Source organism: Scyliorhinus torazame, chromosome 7 (genome assembly GCF_047496885.1).
Source record: "Scyliorhinus torazame isolate Kashiwa2021f chromosome 7, sScyTor2.1, whole genome shotgun sequence".
NCBI lineage: Eukaryota > Metazoa > Chordata > Chondrichthyes > Carcharhiniformes > Scyliorhinidae > Scyliorhinus > Scyliorhinus torazame.
Genome location: NC_092713.1, coordinates 170579103 through 170596992, shown reverse-complemented (window position 1 = coordinate 170596992; position 17890 = coordinate 170579103). Strand labels below are relative to the sequence as shown.

The 17890-nt window shown below is 48.9% G+C and overlaps 1 protein-coding gene across 1 annotated transcript in view; it reads left to right on the top strand.

Moving 5' to 3' along the window:
• Nucleotides 1-17890, top strand: part of LOC140426708 (probable voltage-dependent R-type calcium channel subunit alpha-1E) — a 1526345-nt gene that overhangs the window by 1234320 nt on the left and 274135 nt on the right. The window contains exon 25 of the mRNA XM_072511794.1: nucleotides 3268-3327. Coding sequence (XP_072367895.1) covers nucleotides 3268-3327 — 60 coding nt within the window. The remainder of the gene's footprint in view (nucleotides 1-3267; nucleotides 3328-17890) is intronic.

Sequence of the window (17890 nt, the reverse complement as noted above, 5' to 3'; positions counted from 1 at the left end):
CCATTACATACTGTTCTCGGAAACTATCGCGGATACATTCTATAAACTCCACCTCAAGGCTGCCTTGATCGACCTGGTTAAACCAATCGACATGTAGATTAAAATCCCCCATTTCTACATGCATCAGTTATTTCTTTCTTTATTGCCTGCCCCACCATACTGTTACTATTTGGTGGCCTATAGGCTACTCCTATCAGTGACGATTTTGCTTTACTATTCCTGACTTCCACCCAAATGGACTCAACCTTATCCTCCATAGCACCGACGTCATCCCTTACTATTGCCCGGATATCATCCGGAAATAACAGAGCTACATCACCTCCCTTATCATCCACTCTGTCCTTCCAAATAGTTTGATACCCTTGGATATTTAACTCCCAGTTGTGACTATCCTTTAACCATGTTTTAGTAATGGCCACTAAATCATAGTCATTCACGATGATTTGCGCCATCAACTCATTTACCTTATTCCGAATACTACGAGCATTCAGGTAAAGTACACTTATGATGGCTTTTATACCTCTGTTTTGAATCTTTTTTAAAAAAATATATTTTATTCAACTTTTTCGGCCATACAAAACAATACAAAGGTTTTTCCCCTTTTTTACAACAGCAAAACAATATAAATAACCGTGACCGTATTTTAACAAATAAATAAATAATATATAAACTAAATGGCAACTGCCATAACAAAAATAATGGCTCTCCCAAATAATAAACTCAGCAATTCAATATACATAACCAAGTACCAATATCTTTACAAAAACACCCCTGAGGACCCACCTGAGCCCTCCCCCCCCCCCCCCTCCCCCCTGGGTTGCTGCTGTTACCTTCCCATTTCCTTTATCGTTCTGCGAGGTAGTTAATGAACAGTTGCCACCGCCTGGTGAACCCCTGAGCCGAACCCCTTAGTGCAAACTTTATCCGTTCCAGTTTTATAAACCCTGCCATGTCGTTTATCCAGGTCTCCACGCCCGGAGGCTTGGCTTCCTTCCACATAAGCAGTATCCTTCGCCGGGCTACTAGGGACGCAAAGGCCAAAACATCAGCCTCTCTCGCCTCCTGCACTCCCGGCTCTTCTGCAACCCCGAATATAGCCAGCCCCCAGCCTGGCTCGACCCGGACCCCCACCACCTTTGAAAGCACCTTCGCCACCACTGTTTTGAATCTTAACACATTGATCAGTAACCTCTCGTAAGTTATTTTTCCTCTTAACGTTTCTCCTAATTTTCCTAGTTGTTGAAACCCATATCTTCATGCAACAACCTGCCGCGTCGCTTTCCATTTATGTTTTTACTTCCTGTTTTATTCCTTTTAGTATTACTGGGCCTATTCACTGAGCTCCCCTCAGTCACTGTACCTTGTACTGTCGCCCTTTTTGATTTTTCACTATGGCTTCTCTGCCTTACACTTTCCCCCTTACTGCCTTTTGTTTCTGTCCCTGTTTTACTACCTTCCGACTTCCTGCATCGGTTCCCATCCCCCTGCCACATTAGTTTAAACACTCCCCAACCGCTCTAACAAATAGCCCCCCTAGGACATCAGTTCCAGTCCTGCCCAGGTGTAAACTGTCCAGTTTGTACCGGTCCCACCTCCCCCAGAACCGGTCCCAATGCCCCAGGAATCTGAAACCCTCCCCCTGACACCATCCCTTCAGCCACGTATTCATCCTATATATCCTGTCATTTCTACTCTGACTAGCACGTGGCACTGGTAGTAATCCTGAGGTCCGATTTCTTAACTTCCTTCCGAGCTCCCTGTATTCTGCTTTTAGAACCTCATCCCTTTTATTGTCTATGTCGTTTGTACCGATGTGTACCACGACCACTGGCTGTTCATCCTCACTCTCCAGAATGTCCTGTACCCGCTCCGAGACATCCTTGACCCGAGCACCAGGGAGGCAACATACCATCCTAGAGTCTCGTTTGCGGCCACAGAAATGCCTGTCTATTCCCCTTACAATTGAATCCCCTAAAACTATTGCACTATCACATTTATCACCCCTCCCCTCTGCAGCAGAATCAACCATGGTGCCACGAGTTTGGCTGTTGCTGTTTTCCCCTGAGAAGCCATTCCCCTGAACAGTATCCAAAGCGGTATATCTGTTCTGCAGGGGAATGGCCACCAGAGATTCCTGCACTACCTGCCTCGCTCTCTTGCTCTGTCTGGTGGTCACCCATTCCCTTCCTGCCTGCGGAGTCTGAGCCTGTGGTGTGACCACCTCTCTATACGTGCTATCCACGATACTCTCTAACTCGTGGATGCTCCACAGTGTCTCCAGCCACCACTCCAGCTCTGAAACTCGAGCTTTCAGGGGCTGTAACTGGAGACACTTCCTGTACACATGCTGACCCTGGGGACTGGAACTGTCCCCAGCCTGCCACATGGAGCAAGAGGAGCAGACCACACCTTGAAGCTGTCCTGCCATGATTTATTCCTTTAAATTAAACTTTTGAAATTAAACTTTTGAAATTAAACTTTAGAAAGTTGTTTTTGTGTCGGATTATACCCAATCTCCTGTATACTATTTAATTAGCTTTATCCCTGAGTATTTATCTTGCTTGATCTAACAACAAATTAAATAGTTATTTAATTGAAATTTAAAAAGTTATTTAATTAAAATTAAAAGTTATTTAAATCAACTTAAAAATAGTAATTTAAATCAACCCAAAATAGTTATTCAAGTGAGATAAAAAAATTTAAAAATTAGTAATTCAAATCAACTTTAAAATAGTAATCTAAGTTAAATTTAAAAAATAGTAATTCAAATCAACTTAAAAATAGTAATTTATTTCGGGGGACGGACGAGATAGGGGCACTTGGTAGCAGAACGAACAAGACAGTCGCATCTCACCTTAGCTCTACAGTAACTTAGATATAATCGTCTATATATAAGTTTGTTGGTTACCTCCCCACGTGTTAAAAATAAATATTTGTTACAACCACACGCTCATGTTCTATGTCCGTCTTCATGATTGGAGAGCCATAGAACACAACACTCATATTGAGTGGTCTGTTTTGATTTGAATATTGGGACGGCATGAGATAGACCCATTTAGAGACAGGAGAGAAAATGAGAAGGTGCAGGTATCTACAGGTACCCTTGGAAATAGTTCAGAAACAGCAGAGTTCAGTTAGACCTCTTGCCCCAATGTTTGGGAAGTAGAGGACGGGCAGAAAGGAGAAACAGAAAAAAAAAATTAATAAAATCATGTGTTTTCTAACAAGGAGTCCTGTTCACTGACCGTCTCTCTCATTCTCTCTCAGGTGCTCAGGTACTTTGACTACGTGTTCACCGGGGTCTTCACTTTTGAGATGGTGATCAAGGTAAAATATTTAATGACTGAATTCTTATCTCAACTCCCCTTTGCCAAATAATTTTGCCTACCTACATTCACAACACCTATGGACAAAATATAAATATTTAATATGCCCAACATTCCAGATGCAAACTACCTTTTTTTCACCAGTGTCGGATCTCTCTATAAACTCCATCCCCCATTAAGATGTCCAGTCCTTCTATACTCTCCAAACCTCACCACAATGTCTGGTCCCTCTATACTCTCCATCCCTCACCACAATGTCTGGTCCAAAGACAAAGAGGAACAAAGAACTCGATATTCTCTATATTCTCCATCACTTTCTACCTCTCCATCATATTCTACCTCTATATTCTCCATCACTCACCACAATGTCCGGTTGCTTTGTACTCTTCATCCCCCACCACAATGTCTAGGCCCTCTATAGTCTCGATCCCTCAGCACACTATCCATGTAAGGAACTTGCTAAATGCTTTTCTGTTTTGTGTTTCTCATTTAATGCCTGTCCTGCTGGCTGGTTTTAAAGTCACCAAATTTTTGGTTTGGAACTGAACCCCCTCCCGCTACGAACTGCTATGTGGACATAACCAGCAGATCCCCTCTGATTCAGTATGCTCTGTGGCATAGCTGTGATGTTATGATGATGGACTTGGCAAGCAGCCAGTCAACTCATTTGAAATTCGGGCCTTGGACTGATTCTCGCTTGGGATTGGTGGAGCTTTACAGAAACGTCTGGAACAGGAGCAGCAAGCTTAATTTTGTTAGTTCTGTGAAAGATTCAAGCCCGAAGCAGCTTTAAGGCTCTCTCTCTCTCAGCTGTCTCTCTGCCAGGCGATTTAAGAGGCTCCCAGCCATTTGTGAAGGAACTCCTATTTAAATGACTGCCGACAGTAGCCAGATCTGTGAAGGGAACTACTGGTTTGAAAGGCTGTGAGCAGGATCTCCCACCAGGTCTGTAACAGTTAAATCCTCTGTTTGAATGGCTGGGAAAAGCCCAGTCTGAGAACTCTCTTCACGAAACAGCCAAAATCCAGGCCAGCCAAGCAGAGTGGGTGTAAAACCTGCTGTAAACTCTCAGGCAGAAAACTCCACTAATATCTCAGGGAGACTGAGAGTCCCTTTGGCGATTGCATGATGGAATTGCACAGACCTTAATCTCCAATGTGAAGGCGATTCCCCAGAGGAAGACTTGTAGCCTGGGAGTTCTAATGGATGGTAGTCCTTAAAAAATTCAAACTTGGACTTCCGGTGGCGGCCATGGAGTGAGTGGTCACTTATTTGTAGCTCCCGCACATGGTGAACCTTTGAGACCTTCTCCCCCGACTTATGGGGGATTTGATCGGCAAAATAGGAGATTGGTGAGGTAAGGAGAAGTCCCCATCAGTGTATGGATTCGTGAACCAGAAGTGGTCTGAAAAGGAGGGATCGTTGGGCAAAGTAGGGAGTGGAATCTGCACCACAGAAAAATATGGCGGAGGCTCAGGGACTGGGATTGTCGGCCCAGTGGTCAACGGAGCAGCTGGTAGAATTCCTTCAGGAGAGCTTTGCTAAGCAAAGACAAGAGTACCCGGACCCGATTAAGATGGGGATTGGCCGGGTGGAGCAAAGATTGGAAGCCCAGGGCCAAGCGATCCAGAAGTTGGAAGAGGCAGTGGCTGAGAACACGGACCAGCTAACCACGATGGCGGCGGAGTTAAGGCTGATGAGGTACCACCAGAAAAGGCTGCAAGAGAAAGTGGAGGATCTGGAGAATAGGTCGCGCAGGCAGAACCTGAGGATCATTGGCCTTCTGGAGGGCAGCGAGGAATCGGACTCAGGGGCTTTTGTGGCACGTTTATTCGAGAAGCTGATGGGGGAAGGTGCACTTACTCGTCTCTTGGAGGTGGACAGGGTGCACAGAGCGCTTATGAGGAAGCCGCGGATGAATGAGCACCAAGGGTGATGGTGGTGTGAATGCACAGGCTCCTGGACAAGGAACAGATCTTGAGGTGGGCCAGGCAGACGAGGAGCTGCAAATGAGAAGATAACGAGCTGCGTATTTACCAGTACTTGGGTGCGGAACTGGCCAAAAGAAGGGCGAGTTTCAATAAAGTTAAATCGGCCCTCTTCAAGAAGGGGGTGAAGTTCGGCATATTGTACCCAGCTCATTTGTGGGTCACTTCCGAGGGTCAAGAACTTTATTTCCGATCACCGGATGAGGCGATGAACTTTGTTAAAGACAGGGGACTGGCAGGTGATGGAGGACATTAAACTTGGGATGAGTAATTCTGAACCGATGCTGCTAAATTTTGTTTCTCTTTGGGTTCTGTATTTATTGTTTTTGTACCAATGTTTGGACCGTTGCTCAGTTTTGTATGCGGGTAAACTTTGTTCTTGGGGGGGGGGAATTTTCTTCTTTGTGTTTGTTGGAGAATGTTATGTTTTGCATATGTATGTTTGAGCGGGGGGGCGGGAGATCAGTGGGGGGTAGGAAGCTTGGCGCCATGGGCGGGGGCTACCAGAATAGCTGGGCAGCTAACTCACAGAAGCGCAGTGGGGGGCGAGCAGGTGATCAGTTTGTTGTGGAGGGTTAAGATTTCTATTTTGCAATGGGAGGGAGGGGGTGAATTGTTCTTCTGACAGGAGAGGGACTGGTGTTGGAGACAAATTGAAGGTCGATGATGGTGAACACCCGAGGGCAGACCTGAGGAGGCGTGGGACGCGGGCTGGAGGCTAGCCTAAGAAGGGTGATGGCTGATCGGCGGGGGTGAGGGGGCTGTGCCCCCCGACCAGGCTGATCACATGGAACCTGAGAGGACTGAATGGGCTGGTCAAGAGGGCTTGCGTGTTCGCGCATTTGATGAGTTTGAAGGTGGACGTGGCAATGCTACAGGAGAGGAACTTGAGGGTAGTGGATTAGACTAGGCTGAGGAAGGGGTGGTTTGGGCAGATAATTCAGTTGAGGCTAGACTCTAAAACTAGGGGTTGCGATCAATAAGCGGGTGCCATTTGAAGTAGGGAATATAGTGGTGGACTCGGAGGGGGGCGGGGTTAGGTATGTTATGGTGAGTGGGAAGCTGGAGGGGATACCGGTGGTATTAGTGAATATTTCCGCACCAAACTGGGACGATGCAGAGTTTATGGGGGGGATCTTTAATACGATCATTGATGCGAGGTTGGATCAGTCGAGTTCAAGGCCAGGGAGGGTGTCAGCCGGAAGCGAAGGAACTAAAAGGGTTTATGGAGCAGATGGGAGGGGTATATCCGTGGAGGTTCGGATGGTCAAGATGGAAGGAGTTTTCTTTTTTCTCCAATATTCAGAAAATGTACTCCCGGATTGATTTTCTCATTTTGAATAGGGCTTTGCTGGCGGGGGTGGTAGATGCCGAGTATTCGTCGATTGTTCTGTTGGACCATGCCCCACACTGGGTGGATTTACGGGTGAGCAAGGAGGGGGTCAGCGCCCGCAATGGAGATTGGGTGTAGGACTGTTAGTGGATGAGGGGGTGTGAGGGAGGCTATCCAGAATTATTTGGAGATAAATGACATGGGGGTGGTTTCGGCAGCGATGGTGTGGGAGGCGCTGAAGGCAGTTGTTAGGGGGGAGCTAATTTCAATACGGGCTCATAGGGAGAAGGTGGAGTGGGCAGAGATGGATAGGCTGGTTAGGGAGATACACCAGGTGGACAGAAGGTATTCTGAAGCCCCGGAGGCGGGGCCGTTGAAGGAGCGGCAGAAGTTGCAGATGGAGTTTAGTCTGATATCCACAGGGAAGGCAGTGGGGCAGTTGAGGAAGGGGAGAGGGGCGATATATGAGTATGGTGAGAAGGCCAGTAGGATGCTAGCACACCAGCTCAGGAAAAGGGCGGCGGCCAAGGAGATAGGAAGAGTGAAGGACAGAGGGGGAAACCCGGTCTTGGACCCAGCGGGGGTGAATGGGGTGTTCAAGGGGTTTATGGTCGGCTGTATGAGTCGGAGCCCCCAGCTGGGGTGGAAGGTATGAGACAGCTTTTGGAAGGGTCGAAGTTTCCGAAGGTGGATGAAGGGTTGGTGGAGGGGTTGGGAGCTCCGATCGGGATTGTAGAAGCAGTGGATGGATTAGACGCCATGCAGCCGGGTAAGGGCCCCGAGACCAGACGGCTACCCAGTGGAATTTTACAAGAAGTTTTCTGGGATGCTGGGCCCGCTGCTGACGAAGGCATTTAATGCGGCAAGGGAGCGGGGTGTTCTTCCCCCAACAATCTCACAGACCTCGGTTTCGTTGATCCTGAAGTGGGAGAAGGATCCAAAGCAATGCGGGTCATACAGTCCAATCTCCCTACTGAATGTCGATGCCAAATTGCTGCCAAAAGTCTGGCCTCGAGGATAGAGGGTTGTGTCCCGAGGGTGATAGGGGAAGACCAGACGGGGTTTGTCAAAGACAGGCAGCTAACTACCAAAGCTAGAAGGCTCTTGAATGTAATCATGATGCCTTCCGAGGGGAGGGATAAAAATAGGAAGGCACTGGAAAACAAACAGAAATCTCGGGAGAACTGTCATTTGTACGGTCTGTACTCTCCCCGCCAGTGACAAGGAGCTGGTGGTCGCTAGGGACGCAGAGAAGGCCTTTGACCGGTTGGAATGGAATTATCTCTGGGAGGTCCTGGGATGGTATGGGTTTGGGCAGGGCTTCATTGACTGGGTTCGGTTGCTGTACCAGGCATCGGTGACAAGTGTACGGATGAACCGGGTGACTTCCGATTGTTTTAGACTGCACCGGCGGACAAGGCAGGGATGTCCCCTCTCCCCACTGTTGTTTGCTAAGGCTATAGAGCCATTGGCGATGGCGCTGAGAGCGTCCAAAGACTGGAAGGGGCTAGTCCAGGGGGGTGGAACTCAGGGTCTCGTTATATGCAGACGACCGTCTATATATTTCTGACCCTTTTAGGGAAATAGGGGAGATTATGCGGATCTTTGCGGAATTTGGCCAGTTCTTGGGGTACAAATTGAATATGGGTAAGAGCGAGGTTTTTGTGATCCAGACGAGGGGGCAGGAGAGGATACTGGAGGAGTTGCCGTTTAAAGTGGTGGGAGGGAGTTTTCGATACTTGAGAATTCAGGTGGCATGGAGATGGGAGCAGCTAAATAAATTAAATCAGGCCTGGTTAGTTGAGCAAATGAAGGAGGACTTCTGGAGGTGGGACATGCTCACGTTGTCACTGGCGGGGAGGGTACAGACCGTACAAATGACAGTTCTCCCGAGATTTTTGTTTGTTTTCCAGTGCCTTCCTATTTTTATACCAAAGGACTTTTTTTTTAAAAATATATTTTTTTAATTAAAGTTTTGCAAAGTTTTTCATAATAAATAGTAATAATCCTAACACAGCAAAATAGAGTGAACATTAACATAGTGAAAAAAGAAAATATACAATAGCAATTGACTAGATGTGACCCCACGCACCTCAGTCTTCCCACACCCTCCCAACGGAGCACTCACCCCCACTCACTTACGGGTTGCTGCTGCTGCTGACGTTTTAATTTTCCCTGAGAAGCCATCGGACGGTATTATGCCCCCGCTCAACAGCAGCAGCTCTGTACACTTGGCAAAATTATTTACACACGTAAGTAGGCATCTGTTCGTGGTGTTGTCGTCCCTTGCTTCTCCCAGACGGAGTTCGCTGCCGTTGTCGTCTCGTTCCGCTTCTGCGCACTTCCGCTTCTGCGGCCCTCCCGTCTTCCCCGTTTTCTCTGTTCCTGTGGACGTTAAGTTTGTTAATGTTTCCCTGCCTCCCTCCTCCCCCTCCCTGGCTCTCCTCTATTGTTCCGTCTCTTCCCTCTACCCCCCTCTCTCTCTCTCTCTCTCTCTCTCTCTCTCCCCCCCCCCCCCGTCCCCCCCCCCCCCCCCCCCCGTCCCCCCCCGTCCCCCCCGTGGCTCGCGTTTCCTTCCTCTTAGATTTAGTTGTCGTCCCCCCCTCTCCCGGTCTATCTCTCCCTCTCATGCTTTGGCTACTCTCCCCTGTTTCTTGGCTACCTGGCTATTCTTCTGCTTGTTTGATGGCCACAAACAGGTCTCGGAACAATTGGGTGAATGGCTCCCATGTTCTGTGGAAGCCGTCGTCTGACCCTCGGATGGCGAATTTGATTTTCTCCATTTGGAGAGATTCCGAGAGGTCGGACAGCCAGTCTGCAGCTTTGGGTGGTGCTGCTGACCGCCAGCCGAACAGGATTCTACGTCGGGAGATCAGGGAGGCAAAGGCAAGGGCGTCCGCCCTCCTCCCCAGGAATAGATCTGACTGGTCTGAAACACCGAAGATCGCCACTTTCGGGCACGGCTCCACCCTCACCCCCACCAACTTGAACATTGCCTCGAAGAAGGCTGTCCAGTACTCCACAAGTCTGGGGCAGGACCAGAACATATGGGCGTGGTTGGCTGGGCCTCCTTGGCACCGCTCACATCTGTCCTCCACCTCCGGGAAGAACCTACTCAGACGGGTTCTTGTTAAGTGGGCTCTATGTACCACTTTTAGTTGCGTCAGGCTGAGCCTTGCGCACGTGGAGGTGGAGTTGACCCTATGCAGTGCTTCGCTCCAGAGTCCCCACCCTATTTCGATCCCCAGGTCCTCCTCCCACTTCATTCTTATTGCGTCCAGTACGGTGGCGGCCCTTCTACCAGTCGGTCATACATGTCACTACAGTTTCCTTTATCTAGTATGCTTGCGTCCAGTAACTCTTCCAGTAGTGTTTGTCGTGGTGGTCGTGGGTATGTCCCTGTCTCCTTTCGTAGGAAGTTTTTTAGTTGCAGGTATCTTAGCTCATTCCCCCGGCTAGCTGGAATTTCTCTGACTGTTCGCCCAGTGTTGCGATCCTGCCGTCCGTGTATAGGTCCCTGACTGTCAGTGTCCTTCTGTCCTGTCCCCACCTTTTGAAGGTGGCGTCAGTCAGCGCTGGTGTGAACCTATGGTTGTTGCAGATGGGAGCTTTACCCGACATTCTGGTCAGGCCAAATTGTTGTCGTAGTTGGTTCCAGGACTGGAGGGTGGCTATCACCACCGGGCTGCTGGAGTGATTTTTGGGTGGGTATGGGAGCGCCACCGTGGCGAGGGCCCGGAGGGAAGTCCCCATGCAGGAGGCCTCTTCCGCACGCACCCACTCGGCTTCTGGCTCCTTGATCCATCCCCTTATTTGCTCGGCCGTCGCCGCCCAGTGGTAAAGTTGTAGGTTTGGGAGGGCAAGCCCCCCCCCCCCCCCCCCCCCCGCTGGATTTTGTTTTTTGTAAGACCTTCTTTGGGATCCTAGCATTCTTCCCCCGCATACGAACGCCATGATTAGTTTATCCAGTGCTTTGAAAAAGGCCTTGGGGATGTAGATCGGGATGGATCTGAATAGGAAGAGGTACCTGGGCAGCACGTTCATTTTGATCGTCTGGACTCTCCCCGCGAGGGAGAGTGGGAGTGTGTTCCACCTTTGCAGGTTTTTTTTTAACTTCCTCTGTCAGACTGGTGAGGCTCCATTCATGGATCCCTTTCCAGTCATGGGCTATTTGGATCCCCAGGTAGCGGAATTTGTGTCGGGCTGGTTTAAACGGCAGTCCCATTAGGGCTGCCCCACCTACTTGTGGGTGTACCGGGAAGATCTCGCTTTCGCTCATGTTGAGTTTGTAGCCCGAGAAGGCGCCAAACTCTTTCAGGAACGCGATGATTCCGTCCATGCTGCTCTGTGGATCCGAAATGTAGAGGAGCAGGTCGTCTGCATAGACTGAGACTCTGTGCTCTCTGCCTCCCCTTCGGATCCCCCTCCAGCTTTTTGCCGCTCTGAGCGCAATTGCTAGTGGTTCGATCGCTAGAGCGAACAGCAACGGGGACAGTGGGCATCCTTGTCTGGTGCCCCTGGGCAGCTGGAAGTATCGGGAGTTGGTATTGTTGGTCCGTACACTCGCCATGGGAGCGTTGTATAGGAGCTTTACCCAGGAGGTGAACCCTGTTCCAAGCCCGAACAGCTCCAGTACCTCTATGAGGTATTCCAAAGGACTTTTTTAAGCGGATGAATGCGGTGATCTCTGGGTTTGTGTGGGCAGGTAATACCCCGCGAGTAAGGAAAGTGTTGCTGGAGCGGAGCCAAGGGTGGGGAGGGTTTGGCACTGCTGAACTTGAGGAACTACTACTGGGCGGCAAATATAGCCAAGATTAGGAAGTGGGTAGTGGGGGAGGAGTCGGTGTGGGAACAGGTGGAGGCGGCCTCATGTAAGGGCACAAGTTTGGGGGCATTGGTAATGGCTCCTCTGCCGTTCTCGCTGGCCCGGTACTCCAGAAGCCCAGTGGTAGTGGCTGCCCTGAGAGTTTGGGGGCAGTGACAGAAGCATATGGGAGTGGAGGGATCGTCAGTGTTGGCTCCAATTTGTGGTAATCACCGGTTTGTAACGGGGAGGATGGATGGGGGGTTTCGGAGCTGGCAGAGAGGCTGGGGGATCTGTTTATTGATAAGAGCTTTCCCTGTTTGGAGCATCTGGAAGAGCAGTTTGAATTGCCGGGAGGGAATCTGCAGGTGAGGGATTTTGTGCGGAGGCAGGTTTCAACCTTTCCACTTCTACCGTCGCAGGGGATACAGGACAAGGTAGTCTCTAGAACGGGAGTGAGGGAGGGGAAGGTATCGGAAATCTATAAAGAACTTATGGAGTGGGAGGAAACCCAGATAGGTGAGCTAAAGCGTAAATGGTAAGATGAGTTGGGAAAGGAGTTAGAGGCGGGTCTGTGGGAGGATGCCCTGAGCAGAGTCAACATGACCTCATCATGTGCCAGCCTCAGCCTGATACAATTCAAGGTGGTCCACCGGGCACACATGACAGTGGCCCGGATGAGCAGGTTTTTCGGGGTAGAGGACAGGTGTGCAGGAGGGCCCGCAAATCAATGTTCGGGTTCGCTCGGAGCTGGCAGCAGTTTATCAAATTCTTCGGAAAACTAAACTGTTAGCAGATTCAAAAGGGGGGGGAGGGGTTAGGGAGTAAGGGAGGCAGGGGAAGTTAGGTTATTTTTGGCTAGTTTAGCCGGGAACAGTGGGAGATTGAGGGGTGTGTTATGCACTGAATTCTGTTTACATTCGTATTTTTTGTTGTTATAAAACCATAAATGCCTGAATAAAATATTTGTGGTTAATTCACTTGTGTTGAGACTCCGTGGTGTGTGGGGGTTAGAACTGACCGTGCACTCGCCCAGTGTGTATTAACATCCAGTCCCTCTATACTCTCCATCCCTCACCACAGTTTCTGAACCTCTATACTCTCCGTCCCTGACCACAGTGCCTGTCCCTCTATACACTCCATCCCTCACCAGTGTCCGGTCTCTCTATACTGCCCATCCCTCACCAAGGTGTCCGTTCCTCTATATACTCCTCCCTCACCAAAGTGTCCGGTCCCCCATACCCTTCATTTCCCACCAGAATGTCCAGTCCCTCTATACCCTCCATCCCTGAACACAGTGTCCAGTTACTCTATACTCTCCATTCCGCACCAGGATGTCTTGGCCCGCTACACTTTTCATACCTCACTACAATGTCCGGCCCCTCGATACTCTCCTTTACTCACCGCAATGTCCAGTCCCTCGATGCTCTCCATCCCTCACCACAATGTCCAGTCCCTCGGTGCTCTCCATCCCTCACCACAATGTCCAGTCCCTCTATGCTCTCCATCGCTCACCACAATGTCCAGTCCCTCTCTGCTCTCCATCCTTCACCACAATATCCAGTCCCTCTATGCTCGCCATCCCTCACCACAATATCCAGTCCCTCTCTGCTTGCCATCCCTCACCACAATGTCCAATCCCTCTATGCTCTCCATCCCTCATCACAATGTTCAGTCCCTCTATGCTCTTCATTCCTCACCACAATATCTAGTCCCTCTATGCTCTTCATTCCTCACCACAATGTCCAGTACCTCTATGCTCTTCATTCCTCACCACAATATCCAGTCCCTCTATGCTCTTCATTCCTCACCACAATATCCAGTCCCTCGATGCTCTCCATCCCTCATCACAATGTTCAGTCCCTCTATGCTCTTCATTCCTCACCACAATATCCAGTCCCTCTATGCTCTCCATCCCTCACCACAATATCTAGTCCCTCTATGCTCTTCATTCCTCACCACAATATCCAGTCCCTCGATGCTCTCCATCCCTCATCACAATGTTCAGTCCCTCTATGCTCTTCATTCCTCACCACAATATCCAGTCCCTCTATGCTCTCCATCCCTCACCACAATATCTAGTCCCTCTATGCTCTTCATTCCTCACCACAATATCCAGTCCCTCGATGCTCTCCATCCCTCATCACAATGTTCAGTCCCTCTATGCTCTTCATTCCTCACCACAATATCCAGTCCCTCTATGCTCTCCATCCCTCACCACAATATCCAGTCCCTCTATGCTCTCCATCCCTCACCACAATGTCCAGTCCCTCGATGCTCTCCATCCCTCATCACAATGTCCAGTCCCTCGATGCTCTCTGTTAGCGGAGTTAAACGAGTCGAGTTCTTCCGACCAGATGAAACTTTAACAAAACGTCTTTTAATGCCACATGCATGCAGGAGAACAAAACTCGCCCGCTTTAACTGCAGCTTGGTCCAAGTCACTCTGCCCACACAAAGCTGTTTTACACATCTTCTACTGTTTGGATCGTACAGACTGATTCAAAGGAATACAAAGTGATTCAAAGTACTACAATACAACCAATTATTGATACCGGCAGTTTGATTAAGTTACAGTCATTCCTTTGATTAGATGACGCAGATACATTGACATACTCCACTTTTAATCGTTCGGTGGACACATCTTGTCCATCTGCTTTGCAATACATAGGAACGTCCTTTAGACAATCAGCCAGTAATGAGGTGATGAGTGCCCTATTTCCCTGATACCTGTATATGGGTGGGTGCACAATGCCCTTCCCAGACATGCTGGAGCCAGGCTGAACGTTTTCGATTTGTAGGCTTGGAAATGTGTTACCTGAAATATGCCTGCGTGTGTTCACATTTTGGGTTTTAGAGATTGTCAGGTTAACCCTTCCCAGGCATTCCCTTCCCTGCTGTCCTATGTGTAGCTCAGATTGTCCATTTCCCCTACTACACTCTCCACCCATCACCACAATGTCCGGTCCCTCTGTATTCCCTATCCATCACCACAATTTCCGTCCCTCTCTACGGCCATCCCTCACCACAATGTCCGGTCCCTCTATACTATCCATCTCCCTTTTCTTGGATTGCCACCTTGCCCTGGTGGAGAGGCTTGAGAATTCCGTTGATTCCGAGAACAATGCAGCCGGGAGTCTTAAGCTCCTGGCAGGGTCACTCATGACAGTAAGGTCAGAGAGGAGGAACCAGACAAAGCGCAACCCAAAATAAGTCCTCCATGGCAGATCAGGCAGAAGATACTCGTGTGACATCAACAACTGCGATGGCGGATGTAAGCTGCAGCATTAGGTAGTTCCCCAGTCGTCGAAGTTCCCTTCTCACTGGAAATTGACCTACCCTCTGTCAAGGACTGTGGCTCTGTTGATGTGCAATGGCATAGCCATGTTAAAAGATGTCCTACACCAGACATCTACCTAGAGGGATCCAGCACAGACAAGTCCTGCGGCGAGACATGACAGAGGGTGTGATCTGGAAGTCCCTAGCTTCGGACCAGCACATACGGCTCATCTACCTGCAGTCAGAAAATCGAAGTTAAATTGAATTTGGAATAATGAATTATGGATAATGAACAAAACTATCGACTTGACGGAGAACTGTCCTTGTACCCGTAAACTCATGCATTTCAACACTGATGTCACTGCCCTGCAAGAGCCGGTGAAGGGCATCTGGTGGAAGATAATGGCGGTTACACCTTCTTCTGAAGAATAAAACCCGAGTATTAGCCCAGGAGGCATGGAATTAGATTTGCCATCAAGAACAAACTCATCAACAGACTCTCTGAGCTCCCTGTCGGTATCAATGAACGCCTCCTGACTCTCTGCCTGCAACTTGCCAAGAACCAGCGGGCAAAGTTCGTCAGTGCCTACATTCCAACCCTTGATGCCAATGATAAGCCCTATGAAGGCATCTACTCCATCCTGGACACCACACTCTCTAACATTCCAAGGAAGATAAGATCATCCTCCTTGTGGACTTCAGCGCCAGGGTTGGAACGGACTCCCAAATCTAGGAAGGAACCATCGGAAAAGAAGGATTGGAAATTGCAGCTCCAAAGGGGTTCTCCTCACAAAATACGTGGAATAGCTTGTCATCACTAACACACTGCTCCGCCAAAAAAAATAAGCTCAAGACTTCTTGGAGACATCAATGATGAAAGCACTGGCACATGATCGACTTTGTGATCATCCGATCCCGAGACCAAAATTATGCCCTCATCAGCAAAGCAATGACCAGTGCAGATGACTGCTAGGTAGACCACTGGTTCATCCACTCCTCGATGTCCATCAACTCCACCAGAAGCAGCTGAAGATGAAAAAAAAACAACTGAGGAAAAAAATCAAAGTTGAGCGGCTTTGAGAGCCAAGCATGCTAGTGATCTTCCAACAATGTGTTCTCCAAAATCTCCAAAGTATCCATTCTAATAGAGTGGAAGAAAACTGGAAAGAGCTGAAGAAAGCCATCATCTCGAGTTGTGAAGAAATCATTGGCTACAAGACCAGGAAATACCAAGACTGGTTCGATGAGAACGTCCACACCATCCAAGACCTCATCGACAAGAAGAGGAAAGCTCTCTGTGCCTGGAAAAACAACATCACTGGCAAGGCAAAGAGAAAAGCTCATCAATTAGCCAAGGCTGAGGTACAAAGAAGAACTCAGGAAATCAAGAACCAGTGGTGGATTGAGAAAGCTAAGGAGCTGCAACTCCTCACTGACAAGCAGGACACCAGGACTTCTTCAGTGTCACCAAAGCAATATTTGGATGCAATACCCTAGGCCTCAAACCAGCGTAGAGTGAGGCTGAAACCCTTTTGAGAGACAGAGAAAACATTGGACTACGATGGAGAGAACACTTCAAGCAACCAAACTGTGATAAAATTATAGATATAGATGAAAACATGTTAAACAACATGGCTAAACAAGAACATCTCCACCACGATAGTCCCCAATACTGGGGCTCCGCAAGACTGCGTACTTAGCCCCGTATCATACTTCATACACACATGACTGTGTGGCAAAATTTGGCCCTAACTCCATCTACAAGTTTGCTGATGACACAACTGTGGTGGGTCGGATCTCGAAAAACGATGAGTCAGAATACAGGAGGGAGATAGAGAATGCTACGACCAAAAAGCACAACAGAGCCTACACTTTCTCAGGAAACGAAAGAAATTCAGCATGTCCACATTGACTCTTACCAACTTTTACAGATGCACCATAGAAAGCATCCTATCCGGCTGCATCACAGCCTGGTATGGCAACTGCTCGGCCCAAGTCGTGAACACTGCCCAGCCCATCACGCGAACCCATCTCCCATCCATTGACTCTGTCTATACCTCCAACTGCCTTGGGAAAGCGGGCAGCATATTCAAAGACCCTCCTTCTCGGCGTATTCACTCAATAAGGAATAAGGAAATCCACGCAGACATGGGAGAACGTGCAGACTCTGCACAGATAGTGACCCAAGCCGGGAATCGAACCCAGCTCCCTGGTACTGTGAAGCAACAGTGCTAATCACTGTGCTACTCTGCCACCCGACACTGACATCGCTCGTGGAACTTCAGTTGCGGATGGGATCACAATCTCCACTCTCTCAGAAGAGAACCTGCAAGCAATGCTTGGTGCCTTTGCTGAAGCATACTAAAAGAATCGGTCTCAGCCTCAACCTCCAGAAGTTTCAAGACCTTTACCAACCCAGGTCAACATCCGGGGTCTCCCTCCATCAATTTCAACAGAGAAACCCTCCCAAACGTGGAACATTTCCCCTACATGGGGAACCAGGTCTCTGCTCATGTTGTCATCGATGCAGAGATCCAACATCGTATCCAATCCATGAACGCGAGCATCTCATTCACACAGCTAAAGACGAGTCTTTGACAACTGAAACATCCATGCTGATATCAAGATCTGGGTTCCTGGGGTGGCACGATGGCACAATGGTCAGCACTGCTGCTTCACAACACCAGGGACACGGGTTCGATTCCGACTTAGGGCAACTGGAGTTTGCATATTCCCTCCTTGTCTGCGTGGGTTTCCTCTGGATGCTCCAGTTTCCTCCCACAAACCAAAGATGTGCAGGTTAGGTGGATTGGCCACGCTAAATTTCCCCTGAGGGTGGGGTTGCAGGAATAGGATTGTGGATTGAGCCTAGGTAGTGTGGTCGTTCAAAGGATTGGTGCAAACTCAGTGGGCTGAATGACCTCCTTCTGCACTGTAGGGATTCTAAGATCCTCATATGTAAGGGAGTCATCCTTCCACTTCTTGTTTTTTATCAACATTTTATTGAGGTATTTATGGTTTTATAACAACAACAGAAGAAAACAGTGTACATACAAATATAAACATTGTGCAAAGGCCGTCTTCCTCCCTCACTGGTCCCACCTTTCATACACCCTAATCTAAACTAAACTAAACACCTCCCCCCTTCTGCTGACGGTTA